Source organism: Hypomesus nipponensis, chromosome 13 (assembly GCF_054491055.1).
Source record: "Hypomesus nipponensis isolate SF chromosome 13, ASM5449105v1, whole genome shotgun sequence".
NCBI lineage: Eukaryota > Metazoa > Chordata > Actinopteri > Osmeriformes > Osmeridae > Hypomesus > Hypomesus nipponensis.
The window spans coordinates 9395924-9413859 of NC_140373.1; the positions used below are offsets into that span (position 1 = coordinate 9395924).

The 17936-nt window shown below is 42.1% G+C and overlaps 3 protein-coding genes and 1 long non-coding RNA gene across 4 annotated transcripts; 3 read left to right on the plus strand and 1 right to left on the minus strand.

Annotated features, from left to right (window-relative positions):
* Positions 1–502: 502 nt before the first annotated feature.
* Positions 503–6282, plus strand: lcmt1 (leucine carboxyl methyltransferase 1). The gene is made up of 11 exons (XM_084669723.1): positions 503–915; positions 1044–1135; positions 1371–1492; positions 1678–1754; positions 2072–2133; positions 2561–2663; positions 3457–3577; positions 3837–3938; positions 4544–4635; positions 4740–4837; positions 5359–6282. Exons 1-11 carry the CDS (start codon positions 830–832, stop codon positions 5379–5381), a joined length of 978 nt encoding a protein of 325 aa, XP_084525849.1. The 5' UTR covers positions 503–829; the 3' UTR covers positions 5382–6282.
* Positions 6283–6809: 527 nt separating this feature from the next.
* Positions 6810–9672, plus strand: aqp8a.1 (aquaporin 8a, tandem duplicate 1). Its single transcript, XM_084670039.1, has 5 exons — positions 6810–7122; positions 7474–7600; positions 7848–8062; positions 8753–8887; positions 9350–9672. The coding sequence occupies exons 1-5, from the start codon at positions 6848–6850 to the stop codon at positions 9390–9392; spliced, it is 795 nt and encodes a 264-aa protein (XP_084526165.1). The 5' UTR covers positions 6810–6847; the 3' UTR covers positions 9393–9672.
* A 603-nt stretch (positions 9673–10275) lies between these two features.
* LOC146259913 (uncharacterized) lies at positions 10276–11666 on the minus strand. Its single transcript, XR_014729587.1, has 2 exons — positions 11481–11666; positions 10276–11291 (listed from the first exon to the last, which is right to left on the minus strand). It is a non-coding gene; the product is annotated as an uncharacterized LOC146259913 (long non-coding RNA).
* A 1464-nt stretch (positions 11667–13130) lies between these two features.
* LOC146259914 (hemoglobin subunit beta-like) lies at positions 13131–14013 on the plus strand. Its single transcript, XM_084669727.1, has 3 exons — positions 13131–13288; positions 13464–13686; positions 13780–14013. The coding sequence occupies exons 1-3, from the start codon at positions 13143–13145 to the stop codon at positions 13906–13908; spliced, it is 498 nt and encodes a 165-aa protein (XP_084525853.1). The 5' UTR covers positions 13131–13142; the 3' UTR covers positions 13909–14013.
* Positions 14014–17936: the final 3923 nt, after the last annotated feature.

The window sequence follows — 17936 nt, forward strand, 5'->3', positions numbered from 1 at the left end:
TGACAAAAAGTAAAACTGTTAGTGAGCCTAATACATTATGTTATCCTACCATACTAGGCTTTCAGATATTTAACTGTTCTTTGACATGGTTAACATGACCTAAATGACCAAATACTGAGTCACTTTATCAACAGACACTTTGAAAAGCAATGTGTATTGAACAAAGTAGTAACAGGTGAAATTACTTTAATAATTCAGTAGCAGCATCTCCTCGATACATATGACATGTTAAATATTTGGAGTTTAAATTATCATATCGCCTTGGACTGAGCCCAATATAAAATGTCCTATACAATTCCTATCCTATACAAAAAGCCACTAACTTTAAGTTTAAGTTTACCCAATTCTTGTTCTGTTTCTTTGTTTCATTGTCCTGTGATATACATTGATCACACTGAATACTTTATAATTATTCTTTTTGACGCTATTGGGTGTTGTAGTGAGTTGACCAATGGAAAGGAGCGAAAAAATGAATGGAGCGTTGAATGCGTGAACACTCCAACGGAAGCGGATAAGGCAAGCCAGGCAGGGCAAACTAGAGAGAAGTGTGCTAGCTAGCTAGCAGTAATTCAACAACAAGCATTGAGAATATTCTGTTGTACAGAATTGAGCTATTGTAACGCAACATATTCTGATATAGCTAGTTAAAGTTTGAGAAGGGATCGTTTTTGGGCGGAGTATCAATTGAACTAGCTTTCTGTAACGTGATTACAATAGCACAGCCACTTTTCATAATAGACACCAGTAGCTAGAGGCTCTAGCTAGCTAGCGAGGTCGATGGGGCTTTGCAAGCTACTGTCAAATATTACCTAAAGTTGAACATTTGAAGATGGCAGCAAGACAGCCTTTCACAGACTCCGACACTGCAGATGAAGCAGTGAGGGCGACCTGTGACGATGCAACGACATCTAAAAGGTAGCCTACCATATAGTTGTAGCTGAACTAGCTATTATCATCCAGAACCACAACAAACCGTTGTGATGATAGTGTATTCAGCAGTATATAAAATGTCATCCAATTCAACACCCGCGTTTGGTTCACAGATTTGCAACCAGTAAAGGCTACTGGACTGACCCTTATGTCCAATACTTTGTGAGGTCAGTAGGCGAGAGGAAGGCTCCTGAAATTAACAGAGGTCAGTCATTGATATGTTTTAACAGTTAATTTGACAGTTAATACAGTCTGTTAAAATGAAACGGGATGCTATATTTTGTTTGTCAATATTGCAAACATTTTTTTTCAGGCCAGCTCATAACAAAATAAACAGAAAGATGGCCCAATAACTACCACCAATACATGTTTGTACTCACCTGTTATCTGAGTATGTAACTATCACCTACTAAAGAATTGAATTTAAAAAAATGTCCCAGGTTACTATGCCCGTGTGCAGGGGATGAACCACCTGCTGGATGCATTCCTCAGGAAGACAGATTGTGACTGTCAGATTGTCAATTTTGGGGCTGGCCTGGACACCACCTTCTGGAGACTAAAGGTAGGTAGGAAAGAGATCTCCTTGAATGACCTGACATTGTTTTGGATACTGTTGTTAGTGCTCAGTTTATCTGGCTCAACAGTGAGACCACAAGCTAGTTAATTTATGCTAACACTGCTCCTTTCTCACTCTGGTGCTTAAGGTGGGAAGTGTTTTCATGTTACACTTTATGTTTGGACTCCTAGGACGAAAACCTAATGCCAAGGAAATACTTTGAAGTTGACTTTCCCATGATCGTTGCCAGGAAAATACACAACATCAAGTAAGTCAGTGGACTAGTCTTGTTTGTAGGCTTGTTTGTGTCATTCAAATCCTGATGTCTCTGAGAGTATCCTGTAGAGGGCGACAGAGCCCTTCTTTAAACATACCTGTCAGAAATAGGCATGAGCATTTGGATCCATTACTGTACCTGTAAAATGTACCTGCACTAACAGTAGTCAGTTATGTTTCATCCATTCATTAAATAGGCATTAGATTAATTTGATCTGTTCACATACATTTTTATTGAAAATTGGAGTTGGGCAGTATTGAAGTAAGTATTGAAGGTGTTAATGTATATCTCTGTTTTTACTCTCTCAGGACAAAACCACCCCTGTCTAAACCTCTCATCGAGACCCACTCCACTGACTCACTACTACTAGGTAAACAACTAAATATGATGAAATACTTGATAGGACTAGAGGAAGCTACTTAATTTCCTTTCACCTGAAAAACCAGTGGGTTTAACCCCTTACCCATTTGTATCAAAGATACAATTTAAACCAAGTGGTCTTCAACCCTCGGCCCATTGGATGTTTTAGATGTTTCCCTGCTCCAACACACCTGATTTAAATTAATGGGTCATTATCAAGCTCTGCAGAAGCTTGATAACGCCATTCATTTGAATCCGATGTGTTAGAGTAGGGAAACATCCAAAGTATATAGGACAGTGGGCCCTGAGGACCAGAGTTGAAGACCACTAATCAGAATGTAATTCACACTGGCTGCTCCTGCTCTACCCATGTCTGCCAGAGAACTGAGATGTTGTGTGTGTGTGTGTGTGTACGTGTGTGTGTGTACACCCTTCAGATGGCCACAGCCTTGATTCAGACAGGTACTGCATCATCGGGGCAGACCTCCGGGACATCTCAGGGTTAGACGAAAAACTCAAGAAGTTCCAACTGGACCCAGAGTGAGTCATCAGTCATCTGTTGTCATAACAATGTTAAACATTGAAAACATGCAATTGAACAGCATGAGTGTCACTTTCAATTTAGACTCCATGAAAAAAAGTATGTCAGTTCTATGTTTTGTTGTGTTGAACACATTATCTGTTAATAACAGAAACCAGTATCTTGGGAAATATTTCCCCCATAAACGTACTACCTGGTAATGTGAGTGTCCATCGTCGTATGAGTAGCCCAGTCATTGTGCAATACTTTAGGATGTTTGGTGGTGGCATTGTGGATATGGAACGGGACAGTCCTGGTGTGGATATTTTGGGTGAAATGTCCTGTGGTCAGTTCCTCATGACGACAGTCCCCCCCCCCCCCCCCCCCGTGGGAGTGCTTTATTGCCACCACTTGCTCTGTGCGTCAGACGCTGCCGTTGTCTTTGATGTCTGTGTGGAAGCCTGCTCACGTCCTGGCGTCAGGTCAACTAAGGACTCCGTGTTCAGGGTCTTATATTGTCTTTGTGGCGCTGTTCTTTCCTCCCCGTGAGGTATTGGCTTCAAATAAGTACTTTAAATAAGTACTTTTTGTACTTGTCCCTTCTATAATGACTAATGCTAATACTTGAGCATTTTAACAGTGTAATACATCAATGGAAAAACACATTTTGAAAAGACTAGACGACCACAGCTATGTGGTCACTGTATTGTGTCGATCACCAATCGAACAGCTCTTCTCAGAACAGGATTATTTCTTGGTAACTTGACGTCTCGGGGATGACCATACACCATGTTTTCTGCTGCGATGTTGCAGGCTGCCCACCTTGTTCCTGTCCGAGTGTGTCCTGGTCTACATGACTCCAGAGCAGGCTTCCAAGCTGGTGCACTGGGCTGCAGATACCTTCCACACTGCCATGTTCATCAACTATGAACAGGTAAATACTGCTGTTCTGTCCAGCTGTGTGCACGCTCGCCTCTTCTGCTTCATGGGGCGTGTGGGGCTAATCTGCCATGTCGGTTCATTTAGATCAACGGAAGACCACAACACCCTTTTCGTTCTGTCTATCTCTCTCTATCTCTATTCTCTTTCTACCATTTCTCCTTCACTCTCTATGATCTCTCTTGCTCTCTCTAACATACCCCCCCCCCTCTTTCTCTCTCTTTTTCTTTCCCTCCCATACTGTCTCTGTTTAGGTCAACATGATGGACCGCTTTGGCCAGGTGATGGTAGAGAATCTGCAGCGTCGTCAGTGTAACCTGGCTGGAGTGGAGGTTTGCCAGTCTCTGGAGTCCCAGGTACGGCTCGCCTACAGGGAACACATCCAGCCTCGCCTGGACCAACACTCCACTAACGATTCACAAACATCGCTGCAGCCATACCACAGCCTTCATCACCGAGGGCACCAAGCGTTTAAGTCGACCCTACACTCGTATAACCGTCATCATACACGGCGATCTCAAGCAAACCGAAAGGCACAGGCAAAACACCACGTCAGCCCGCGATGTCATTTCGAACAGCTGTAGTCCTCAGGAGGTTTCTCACAGCCACTCTCAAGGCCTTAGTGCTGAACCACTGAACTGCTATCAGTTAACTTGGTTGAACCTTGATTGCACTGCCTGTGTAGGCACGTAAACACACCACAAGTCAAAGTAACACCCCTGGAGTTAAATGAGCATTTGGAATCTTGCTGTGTGCTGATATGTATGGACCACTTTGTTATTATTTAACAAAGTGATCCTAAGTAATACATATAATATTAATCTTACCATAAGGAATTTATAGTATAGCAGGTCTCAATATTAAGAAATTGTTCTCTGAATCATCCCTTTCAGTTGTTATTCGGAGTAGGTGTATTGTTTATTTCACTTTACACACCATGTGTGTGTGGTTGTGTTTTCAGAAAGATCGTTTTCTAAAGGCAGGCTGGGAGCATGCAGACGCTCTGGACATGATGACAGTCTACAGTGTTCTCCCTCAGGAAGATGTGGCCAGGTGACCACCGTGCTACACCATCCCAGCCCCCCAACGTACGAGTCAGTGGTTGTCATGAGGTACAACTGTGTTGCCTGTTACAATGTGTTTTTGTGTGTATTCAGGATCGAGCGTTTGGAGTTCCTGGATGAGAAGGAGCTGCTGCAGCAGCTGCTCCAACACTACAGCATCTGCTGGGCCACCAAGGACAAGCTCAGCCTGGGTGAGGGCATGGGCTGTGGATGAGATGAGGGGTGTAGGCGGGGTGTGGGGTGGGTATAAGGTGAGTGTGTGGGGTGTGGATGAGGGGGTGGGATGGGGTTAAGGTGAGTGTGTGGGGTGTGGATGAGGGGGTGGGGTGTAGGTGAGGGATGGGGTTAAGGTGAGTGTGTGGGGTGTGGATGAGGGGGTGGGGTGTAGGTGAGGGGGTGGGATGGGGTTAAGGTGAGTGTGTGGGGTGTGGATGAGGGGGTGGGGTGTAGGTGAGGGGGTGGGATGGGATGGGGTTAAGGTGAGTGTGTGGGGTGTGGATGAGGGGGTGGGGTGTAGGTGAGGGGGTGGGATGGGGTTAGGGTGAGTGTGTGGGGTGTCGATGAGGGGGTGGGGTGTAAGTAAGGGGTGTAGGTACGTGTACTGTATGTTCCCTATCGACCCATCTGATACCTTTTACAGTTACTTACCTCTCTGTCGATTTGACATAGGAGAAATGGATATATCAGTGTGACCAACCATGATCTTTCGCAGGACTTTCTCACGTGGCTTTCTGAGCACAAGCTGGCCTGGCCTGCTGGGGCCTGGCCTGCTTCTCTGTCCGTGACCCCCCTCCAGCCAGACCTTCTTCCTCCACTACGAGCACCGTCGAGGAGGAGAAGCTAGGGACATTTCAAGGAGGAAGTATCAAGAGACATCCTCCTGTCGCAGTCTTTTCAGAAATACTGCTGCCTGTCACGTTTCCATTGAAGCATCTCCAAGTCCTCTCACGACCCGCCGTGGCTGACAACGTCCGTCGCTTCCTCCTCGACATGTTACTTGACAGGAAGGAAGGAGTCAAGCGTCTCATCATGTTCGAGCTCCCGTCGCTATGGTAGTGAAAACCCACTCGCGTCAGCGGTTGCCATGCTGGCTTATGTTTGTTCAGCACATCCCTTCGAGACCAGCCAGATGTTCTTGTTGAAGAAGACGAGTTGTTCCCTCTGAAAGTTCAGTGCAGCACAGTTTATGCTGGAAAGGACTGACGGTATTCATTTGTGGGAAAATGTTATTTTTCTGATTTCTGTTGGTTTTAAACTGTTGAATGAGTTGGCTGTGTTTGTGGTGAGAGGGTGAAGTATGTTGGAATCCTTTTTGTCTGTGTGACAAGATTTGTATGTGCCGCAATGTTTTGAGCCAAATTTCTGCTATTTATTTCTGAACTGCACTGCTAAATGTCATCTGATTCAATATATTTTCCCCCCCAAAAAGGAGTAGTTTACCTATGTAGTGCATATAGAACAGTTTAGAAGAAAAAAAAAAAAAAAAAGTTGCGCCAGTCACAATCGATTTAGATTTGCCTGCAACCATTTTGCCTCCATTAGACTGTCAATGTAATTTCATGTTTTGACAGTGTTGCATGTAAAAGACTATGACTGCAAATGAGTTGTGAATAAACATCCATTTTTTTGGAACGAATCCCCTGCTTTTATTTTAATTTCACAAATTCCTTACACCTATTTTTGTTCTTCTGATCTAATGTCTGATTGTGATTGGATGGTAGCCGTGTGTGTACGTGCCCTTCCAGCGCGGTGTGCAGACGGAGACCCACAACTGACAGGAACCCCACAGAACAGAAACCATGAACAGTGTTAGTTTAGCCTCCTTCCGGACCCAAGCTCCCCTGTGACTCAGTTGGAGCCGGGGACATCCTTGATGATTATTACTCCAGTATGACCTTGAACAGGTGGGGTTCATTCCAGGGGAAATGGGACACGCAGACAGATCTGTACCCACAGTATCACACTGATGCAGTCTATGACATAAGATTTACAATGATGCTCATACTCCAGCCCATGCCAATCCAACTTTTAAGGGGTGGGAATCTGGAGAAATCCTCCCACAACATATTCGGACACAACCCCAACCCCCCCCCCCCCCCCCCATACACTCCAGTTTATCAGCGCACACACACACAGCGGGCACTCATTCTGCAGAGACGAGAGCAGGTGGACCTGACAAGCGGCAACAACAGGACGCAAACATGTCCGTCAAAGAGTCCAAGTCAGAGCTCTTTACCGTGTGCGGGGCCGATGTTGTGGAGTCCGGAGGCAAGGCCAGGGAGGCCCCCAGGAGTGAGAGCAGTGTGTTTGAGCACTACATCCAGCCTTGCCTGGCGGAGCTGCTGGGCACAGCTCTGTTTGTATTTGTGGGGTGCGTTTCTGTGGTCGGCAACGCAGGGCTGTCGGGGTGTCTCCAGCCTGCTCTGGCTCACGGCCTGGCTCTGGGTGTGCTGATCATGGTGTTTGGAGAGATCAGGTGAGGAAATACACACCTCCCACTGTCTCACTGTAATGTGCTCTCATACGAGTGCGCTCACACGTAAAACACCTGTAATAGTGTTGTGTAATAAGTTCGAACATGGAGTTTTTGCAAGTTCATGACCATTTTGTGATGTACTACTATATTTTAAGTGACTTGAGATTTAAAAGTCCATTTATTTCTAAACATCCACCATATTTCTGTAAAACAGTGAACAAATGGATTTTACAAAACAATGCTAGTTGGGGATGGATTTTGGTTGGAAAGTATACCAACAGAGTTCTATAATTGTATTGTTTACCAATGTAATGTTTTGCCTTGAATACATAATGTCCTGTGCGAGTACAGTGGGGGGCACTTAAACCCTGCGGTGACGCTGTGTGTGGCCCTGTGTGGGGGGATGAAGCTGGCTCTGCTAGCACCCTACGTTCTGGCTCAGCTTTTAGGCAGCATGGCTGGAGCTGCGCTGGCCAAAGTAAGTAAATACCCATGCTTACTGAAATCCTAATTGACAACTCACCAGCTGTGTTTATATTTAAGCACTGCCTGTACACGGTATGACATGTGTATGGACTGGGTTTGATTCTGGCTCAAAGCCATTTCTACATGTCCTCCCCTCTTTCCCATGCCTTACCTGTCTCTCTGTAACTGTCACGATCCAATAAAGCCCAAAACATCTTCAAATTTTTTACTCGAAACCTGAAATGTGTTCCTCCCCTCAGGCAGTCTCCCCCAGCGCCAGCTTCTCCAGTGCGGCCGGTGGGGCATTTGACGTGGTGCAGACCAGCGGTGCCGTAGGCGCTGCCACGGTGGCAGAGATGCTAATGACACTGGTGTTGACCCTGGTGGTCTGTATGGGCGCCGTCAACGCCAAAACAAAGACTCCGTTGGCTCCTCTCTGCATCGGGCTCGTTGTGACAGCCAACATCCTGGCCAGGTAAGACATGGAGCACAGAAACACTAGAACAACCTGGCCAGATGAGACATGGAGCACAGAAACACTAGAACAACCTGTTCAGATAAGACATGGAGCACAGAAACACTAGAACAACCTGGCTAGATGAGACATGGAGCACAGAAACACTAAAACAACCTGGCTAGATGACACATGGAGCACAGAAACACTAAAACAACCTGGCCAGATGAGACATGGAGCACAGAAACACTAGAACAACCTGGCTAGATGACACATGGAGCACAGAAACACTAGAACAACCTGGCTAGATGACACATGGAGCACAGAAACACTAAAACAACCTGGCCAGATGAGACATGGAGCACAGAAACACTAGAACAACCTGGCTAGATGACACATGGAGCACAGAAACACTAAAACAACCTGGCCAGATGAGACATGGAGCACAGAAACACTAGAACAACCTGGTCAGATAAGACATGGAGCACAGAAACACTAGAACAACCTGGCTAGATGACACATGGAGCACAGAAACACTAAAACAACCTGGTCAGATGAGACATGGAGCACAGAAACACTAGAACAACCTGGTCAGATAAGACATGGAGCACAGAAACACTAGAACAACCTGGCTTGATGAGACATGGAGCACAGAAACACTACCACGTCTGAAGGTTAAAAGTGTTAAAGGTCTATCTTCTGTTGTCCCAGTGCGTTTGTGTCTGGGGGATGTATGAACCCAGCCCGGGCCTTCGGACCCGCAGTGGCAGCGAAACACTGGGAGCACCACTGGGTATATTGGGTGGGCCCCATCTGTGGAGCCCTCCTCACTGTCTGCATGGTCAGGTATGGAGCTGCTGGTCTGGGGGGTGCCTATGGGATTTGCCTTTTAGTCTCCTTACTAAAGAGGTGCTGTGTGCATTTGATGTCAAGGCAAGGCTTCATGACCTGAAATCCAAATAGAAACATTCAGCTGAACATGGTTGATTATTCAAGTGAAATATAGTTATAATAGCTAAACATTTCAATGTTCAGTACATTAAAATGTATTTAGTAAAATAATTCTTACTTCTGTTAAAAAAATACACATATTTTACTTCTCAAGTTCATTTAAACATCATGTATTTTGAGGTTGCACATGTTAAAATTGAAACAGCATTTTCCTGGCTTTCAGAAAATTCTTCTAAAAATGCATTGTGTTGTATTTCTGTTATTTTAACATGACATAAACCAAAATATTGCCTACTTTTTTAACTATAGTCTACTGGTGACTAACTCACTTCATTATTTACAACCATTTATTCTCAGGTTGTTTTTTGGTGACCAGAAGACCCGGGTGATATGGAAGTAAATGGCCATCAACAATCAAATGGAATGTCAATGTGTTTAGATAAATATCATTTTTAAAATTGTTGCTGTTTATACATTAGCGTTATTTACTAGTAACCAAGTGCGGTAAAACTGTATTTTTGTCCAGGTGCATCAGTATGTTATCAGGGTCCCTTTGGACATGTTCTGTTTTATTTTCATTCTTCCTCTCAGAAAGTGCATCATGTAGCCTTGTGGACATCATTTATGTAACTGTACCAGCATTTGTGTGATTTTGTTGTTCAGAAAACCAAATAAAGGAAAGGGATCAATTATTCCGTTTATGTATTTACAGCAGTCAGCAATGTACCAACCAAGTTTTTATATTATAGAAGGCTCAATGTTCTTGAAGGGAAAAGTTTATCATGATTGTTTATATTGAAAGTGATGGAACAACTGGCCCAAGTGTAGCCTGCCAAGCATGTATATTGAATCATATGTGAGTTTCACACCTTAAGAAATCTTCAGTATGGCGTTTGTAACACAAGAATGACTTCAAATACATTATAATTGATGGACCACATCCCTCTCCAGCTTCATCAAGATTGATAATGAGTTGTTTGTGACTTTAACAGGAGACATTAACCTGTTCAATATATATGTTTCCTATAGCCTCTAACTCTTATGTGCATCTATGAAGGTGTGTAGCCTGTGGCTCAGCTTTTTATGACAGTAAATGTCCCTTTTTAAATAAATTTTACTTCTACTCAAGACTATGCAGCTGATCAAAAGTTGCTTGTCTGTCTAACGGGAGAAATAATTAAATGTTGCAACGTCCATCTTCGTTTTAACTTACATAACTTCTTGTTCTGCTATGTAGGATAGTGTTTTCAACTTTTCATGAAAGAAAAACAACGATACCAAAACACAATATGATATTTGCCGTTTATTGTTTCATGCTGTCATCTTTTAGAGTTGCATTGGACAGCAACGGGATGCACCAAAACAAAATGTTCCTTTGCGGTAGGCTACTTCTCGGAGAGAGCGTGACTCATTTAATAGTTTAGGCTATCGTGTTAGACTACTGCCAGCTCTCTTTCTGCAAGTCACGTTTCACGAAGTGTTCCTGACTCTGCCACTTCAGCCAATTAAATGACAATCTTATCTCGCAGGCTCGAGGGCGCATTGGTTAACTTAGAAATGTATTTTTCACTTTACTGGGCGACGAACATAGTATAGATCATAATATGAATGAGTTTTGCAAAATATTTTTTATTGAAAATTAACAAACTGTTGGTGGGGACCAGTGTCTTTCCCAAACTGTGACTAGTTCCTATGGACCCTATGCAAACCTGCGCCCTTGCTTGGACAAGTTTTTGACCAACGTGGCTTTCGCTCAAGGACGTAGGTTTGGGTTCAGCTTAGGGACAGCCTTTTTGTATATGTAGGCAATTGGTTCAGGTTTTAAGGTGCTGTAATAGGCCTACATCATCTGTACTGGACTTCTGAACAATGAAATAATGTATTAATTAATTATATGATGCATACATTTGGGCATCCCAATTTATAGCACCTTATTACTACTTACAAGTATAAGTGTGAATAATAACATTCATGGGTAACACTGTCTAAACATCCCAAAACTGCAATTTAATGCAATGCGATTAATCACCAACTTGCTCATCTGTAGCTTCAGCGTGCTGTTGTTCCTGCACAATAATTCATCAATTTAATACAGACACTAACCTTAGTTGACTTAGTTGACTGCTGACATTGGTCAAGATTACAGGGATATCATATTACTATCCAATGGATCACACAGGCCTACTTACCTGTTAATATCACTTTTAAGTTGCTGGTATAGGCTAAACACGGTCCCATTATGTGGGTATAGGTTGGCTTTATCCTTCTGGCTTCAACAAGACCAGCTGCTGCTAACACACTAGTGAAAAAATTGCAGACGCCATAGGAATAGATTTAATTCAAGCAAAAGTTACATGGGGGGGGGGGGGTTAAGTTAGTTTTGTAGTTCGTTTTCATGTTCGTTTTATCTAAAATAATATAGTTTAGGAAAGATATGGGGAATACATCGAAGCAAAAATACAAACATATGATCTTGATTCGACCTCACCTTGAAGTTCGTTCTGGATCTTTCTCTACTTCTTCTGAATAAAGATATTACCAAAGGCTCAGTGCAAGGATAATGGTTATCATGCTGTAACCGTGCTGTGCACTGTGAGCGCACACCCAGTCAGTGGTGCCAAATTGGATCAGTTTCAGCTGATAACGCTAAGGCTAATTAGAGGAAATTAAGAGGGGATCCACATCAGGTTGATTTTAGAGTTACTGGCCGGGTTTCCCAGATTTGTTAAGAAGCTCTTAACGCTAAAAGCGTCTTAGGAGCATTCTAAGAGCGTTCTAGAGCGTTCTTAGAACGCTCCTAAGAAGCTCTTAGCGTTTAGAGCTTCTTAACGAATCTGGGAAACCCGGCCCTTGTGGATTCACATGTTGTGGTGGTGTGCAAACATTTTAGATATCAAAGAGGAGGGATTCGTCTTCACTTTAAATAGGATGTGGTCCGGTTGTTAACTATGCCAATAATCTAAATTATTTATGTAAGAATATAAAAGCCCAGTTATTAACGTCAACATTTTTGAAAAAAGTATTTTGAACACTAGTCTTAAATAGATATTTTTTGTTTTTGTTTTACAGTAGCCTATATAGGCCTACAGTAGCTTATTAGGCCCATGGAAGTGAAGAAAAAACGAAGACTATTTTCACAAGTTGGCCCAAGAATGTTATTCGGATATTAACCAACATGCCCTTCGGGAACGGCAAAAATGGGGCAGGGTGGGGGGCACTGCTCAGTGAGATAAAGCATGTGTTTCATTTCAAACGATAAATCGTTAGTTACTGACCATGAAGCGGCTTAGCCTTCAGTTTTTCATACTTAAACTCCTAATGTAGTCTGCTATTATATAGCCTACGGTACATCTATTATTTACTGAACATTTACATGTGGGGCCTATGCATTTAGCAGACGCTTTTATCCAAAGCGACTTCCAAGACAGAGCTTTACAAAAGTGCATGGTCACTGATCATAACAACGAGATAGCCCCAAACATTGCGGGTAGCCAAAACATGAAGCATACATTATGAAAAAACAAATAAGTCCCAAAGGGAAGAACCATAAGAGCATGTAAGTTACAATTAAACAACATGAACCTCAGAAGTGCAAGAGTAGAAAAAAGCAAGCAATAATATCTACCCTGTGATGGTGGCCTACAGTAAATTTATGTTTGGAGTAGGCTATATGGCATATTCTTAATAGATACATGCGTAAACTCGAAACAGAGTAGAATATCAGACTGAATAAATCGACTGAATACATAAGTGTATGGGTCTAACTACTATAAACAGTCTAAATGGGGGCTCCAACCAATTTTAGGACGTATAGGCTAATTGAGGTCAACAGAGCCCAGCTGTTTCTAACAAACTATCCGTCTCTGCACATTTGAATGATAGTTCATCCTAAAAACTGACATTATTCATCCTAAAACTGAAATTATCCAATTGCCCTGCAATCGATGGGCACATGGGTTGGATAGGCCTGTATTTCAATGTAGGCTATAGAAAAATGCATATTTCAATTCTGCAACTCTAAAAATATTTGTGGATGGCATATATTGTGCGCCACAAATCGAAGCAAACACAACACTTATCTGATATGCGTCACTATCAAGTAATGGCATGCGTCAATGGGCGGAGTGAATAAGATTCATAAATAGCGGGGATGCTAGAGAATTTTTATTATTATTCATATTCCAGAGACCAATCACCAGGAAAAATGGGTAAGTGGACAGCAGAAGAGCTCGCTTGCATCACCGGCATCTTCGACAAGATGGACTATGAAGACATCGGGCCCAAGGCTCTGCAAAGGTAACCGTAAAACTGCCTATGGCACAGCCTACGAACGAATGAAGAAACGTTGAAGGAATATGTTCCTCAGATAGTCTAATCCATTTTTAATTTTTTGCACAGAGGATAAACTCATTTTAATTGCAGTTAGGCTACTGTCCAGCAGAACCTCACGTCAATCCTGTTTTTTCCGCAGATGTCTGATCGTGTACCCTTGGACCCAGCGTTACTTTGCCTCGTTTGGAAACCTGTACAATGCGGAAGCCATCATCGGGAACTCAAAAGTCGCTGCCCATGGCATCAAGGTGCTGCACGGTCTGGATATTGCCCTGAAGAACATGGAAAACATCAAGGGAGCCTATGCCTCCCTCAGTGTGATGCACTCTGAGAAACTGCATGTTGATCCAGACAACTTCAGGGTAACACAATTGCATGTCTACTTTTTAAAATAGACATTTCTTATATTTTCTATTTCTAACATTTTTTAAATACTGTCTCGTTTTTTCTTCTAGCTTCTGGGAGACTGCCTTACCGTCGTTATGGCCGCTAAGATGGGACCTGCTTTCACTGCCACCGTGCAGGCGCACTGGCAGAAGTTCTTGAATAGTGTGGTGTCAGCCCTGTGCAGACAGTACCACTAGAGCCTACATGCATCAGGATACAGATACTTCTAAATGATAAACTCTTAAATAAAGAACAGAAAATGCATTAAACCTAACAGGTTGTGTTTTTTTCTGTAAAATGTGCTTCATGACATCGGTGTTTTTATTATTTGAACCTATTTTTTACCATTGAGATTAGACCTAATTAATTTTCATCGCATAGGAACAGTCAACAATACCTGAAAAACAAAAGTCATAACTCTTCAACCAATGAAGAGAAAGAACCATTGACGTTCCAATGAACATCAAAACAACAGTTCAAGATGAATGTTATGCTATCATTGGTTTAGTCATTGGGTCTTCAGCATTTTTAACGAATGTATTTTCAACAAAAACGTGTTGTTGCAGTTGAACAGCAATTCACTTCACATTCGTAATCTGTTTGCTCATGGACCCTGTCACAGGCAGCGTCAACGTGCCCATAGACCGTTGAAGCGGTGGGTGGGTGTCATTCATGGCGGAGAGCCAGGAGGAGCAGTTCCAATGCAGGCCAGATAAAGGCCGTTTATCAATCGTTTTCTCCGAGAACGCATCTGATTTCACAGAAAACAGCTCTATAAACATAAAAGATGATAGAACGTACTAAATTGGCCATAAAAAACTTAAAAGTCCAGTTATGAACGACATAGATAACATATTTGTAGCTGTGTAACGGGAATAAAATGGACACATTGAATGGATCAGGACTGTGCTCGGGACGACCACTATTAAGGGGGGAATTGTAACGGGGGCAAATGCCATCACTTTGAACATGTTTGGGGGCGGGACAGCAAATCTCTGTTTGTGTATTTATTGTCTGTGCTAGTGAGACATCCCTACAGGTGTTCCCGACATGGTGGCTGATTGACAACCTACGGGATTGGTTGTGTCAACGCATAAAAACAGACCGAGATCTCCTCTGAAAAACTCGCAGCCTGGGCGGAGTTGCTAGAGCACAGGAGAACGACAGGCGGCTGACTTGAAACAGTGAATTCTGGTTACACTTTTTGTCCGACTTTTTAACCCCTCCCCGACTGCAAGCGGCTACTCTCGCTGGTCGTTTCATGCAGTTGCAGGCATGTCGAACCGAACGCACCTAATAGGCTAATACTTATCAGACCGCGGACCGGCGATGAGGTCAATACGTGGCTGGCATGACTACCCATTAGCCAATCAGAACGCTCGTACTGTCGTTTCCATATAATAATAACCATAGAGTGAGGTCATGCCGGGAAATATCAAACTGAGGCTTGAACGTATCGACCGTGATATATGGCATTTTTAGCTCTTTTCATTTGGTATTTTACACTTGTCAGTTGCTGACGTATAAAACACATGTTAAGATAAAAATGTTAATGAATATATGAACCTGTGTCTTATTTGAATAGCTTAGTATTGAATGCACAATAACAGGGTAGCTATGTTTATATATGGCACTAGGCCCAGTATAATGTAAACACAACTGTATGCCATTTATATAGGGGGTCCATGAGCGTCAGCAGCATTTTGAGAATGGGGGGGACACTTTTTTTTCTTCATCAGTTTCCCTAAATGGCACAGCCCAAAAAAGTATCAGCCATATACTCTATTTAGTAATAACCAATTTATTGTGCATGGGCAGCATACTAATATGGAGAGAAGGACGTGTCTCTTGTCTCATTAGATCATTACATCCTGTGGGTAGGCTATAAGCTTTCAGATGAAATGGTTTTAATGGTTGAATTAGTTTTGCCTTCATATTACAGACTAACATGTAGCAATGAAATTCTGCAAATGGCCAAAATTACAACGTTTAGCAACATTGTTTAATTTGGAACACATTTCTGAAATAAAATGAAAATGAAATTTTCTGAAATCATTGTTTTTTTCAGTCCAGAAAAAACTAGGATATTAGCTAACGTTAATTTCAGATTAGCATGGTTGTTGTGGCAATAAAGAAAAAACACCAGATTTTTTTTGTTTTTGTTGTAGCTACTTGGAAGCAAATATCCTTAAGGATGTTGTCATCGCTTTCTGCCCGAAACAAACGCCTAGGTCTGAGCACGGCCAAAAGCACAACATATTTCAGACCCAGATTAAGAAATCAACAAATGTTGTTCCACTTGTAATGGGTAAATAAAGTATGGCATTGCCTAGTGCTAATTATAGGTATAGCTTGCTTATGTAACTATAATCATAATGATTGCAGAAGGATCTTTGTGACTTAATGCTATTATAGTCAGAGAATGTCTCACTCTCAGAAGGGTGCTTTGGCCACTGAAGGGAAAACTTGGGCAACTCTGACTTACTTTCCTCTTCCTTGAAATCAAACTCCTTATGTCCATCTCGTCTGTGGAACAGTCCATGTCTGAAATATTAGTTGCAAGCGCGACGCTTCGATCAAAGAGTTTTATTTGTTTCGATCAAAGAGTATGGGAGTTGAATCTGCGTGCGTGATGATGCTGTTTGTGTAGGAAACTAAGAAAACGCGGAGTGGATTTCTATTGCTATGGGTATTCCCCCTACTGATAAAGAGTGGAACGGATTTTATTGTGAAGCAATGGAAAGAACGCTGGACAAGTATACTACCAGTCATGCACTAGTATTTTGTTTGCAAATGTGGGGGGGGATTAAACTACTCTTTTTTAAGTGAGGGGGACGTGAACCCCCCCGAGTTATATTGTGGCGACGCCCATGAGGGGGTCCCTGCTCTACCTCGCCATCAGTTTGGGAAACCTTGGCTTGAAAAACGTTGAAGATCCTTGCAGTAGCCTATTATACAAAAACAGTACCACGAATATCCAGATTTGTTCAACTTCTTTGGTGTGGCCCACATGGTCGGTTCCCGATATCCATCTGCACTTGCTGTTTGTAAAATGCATGAATTGTATTAAATAAATAACATTTATTTGTACTTGTTTTTTTTTTGTTTGGTTAAAAACAATTGTCCTCTGACGTCTAATCTGATCCAGGAGTTAACCAATACGTCGAAACACTAATAAATGCATAGCCTGCTTAAAAACATTTCAATTATATTGAGATGTTTATGATTATTATTTGCCAATAGGCAAACACATTTGATGAAGCAAATGGATGCAGGATTGTCATTTCAGTGATGTTGAACAAAATATGATTTTGTTGCGTAGCTATAGAACAAAACAATAATTGTACGTTTATTATTTATATTTAACAGAAAAACGTAACCGAGTACTCGAGCTTGATTATCTTCCCACAGATCCATACAGTATCCACAACCAGCTGTGCCATGAGCCTATATATAGTTTTAGACACTGAGATAAGAATGACAAACTACGGTTATCTTTCACCACACACGCACCTACAGTATGGAAACCCAAATCTAGAGTCGACTTGCCATAATAGGCTACCTCAAACGGATTGATACATTTTGAACTAAGTTAGGTCAAATCAGGGAATTTATAACAAACACATTATGTCAGAGAGGGCTGAGATCATCAGACGTATTCAAACATATCCCAGTTACATCTGAGACCTATACCATTTCGAAAAAGGAAAACAATTATTGAGCTTCATTTTGAGAATTTCTTTGATATAAAAAGACAAAGGCTTAAATTAATAGAATCACTAATAAGAGTTTTGGGAAAATAATGTTTAATAATTTTTTGTAGGCTAAATACATTTGAAAATTACTCTTTTGAGGAGGGTGTCAGTTCTATTTTTAGCTGTCAGATATAGGCAATGCCATTCCCCTCCCCTTTTTACTATCTCACAACGAATTTCAAAGTGTTCATTTAACACTAGGAGTGCTCGTAGTGTTACAGTAATATATGTCCACTCTCATCATCATAAAAAATGCATGTAAAATTAGCTGTGCCGCAAAAACTATCAAAAACCTGTTTGGATCGTAACACACGACATCGTCCAATAACTTAGCACTTTATACCAGTATGGTCTACTTCTCGACCCATTATCTCTTGATGATATGATCTATATCTGAACTCTGCGAGGTGGATCAGCTGTTTTATTTTTAGATACGTGATAAGAGGGACGACACCCACATTTCAAAGAAC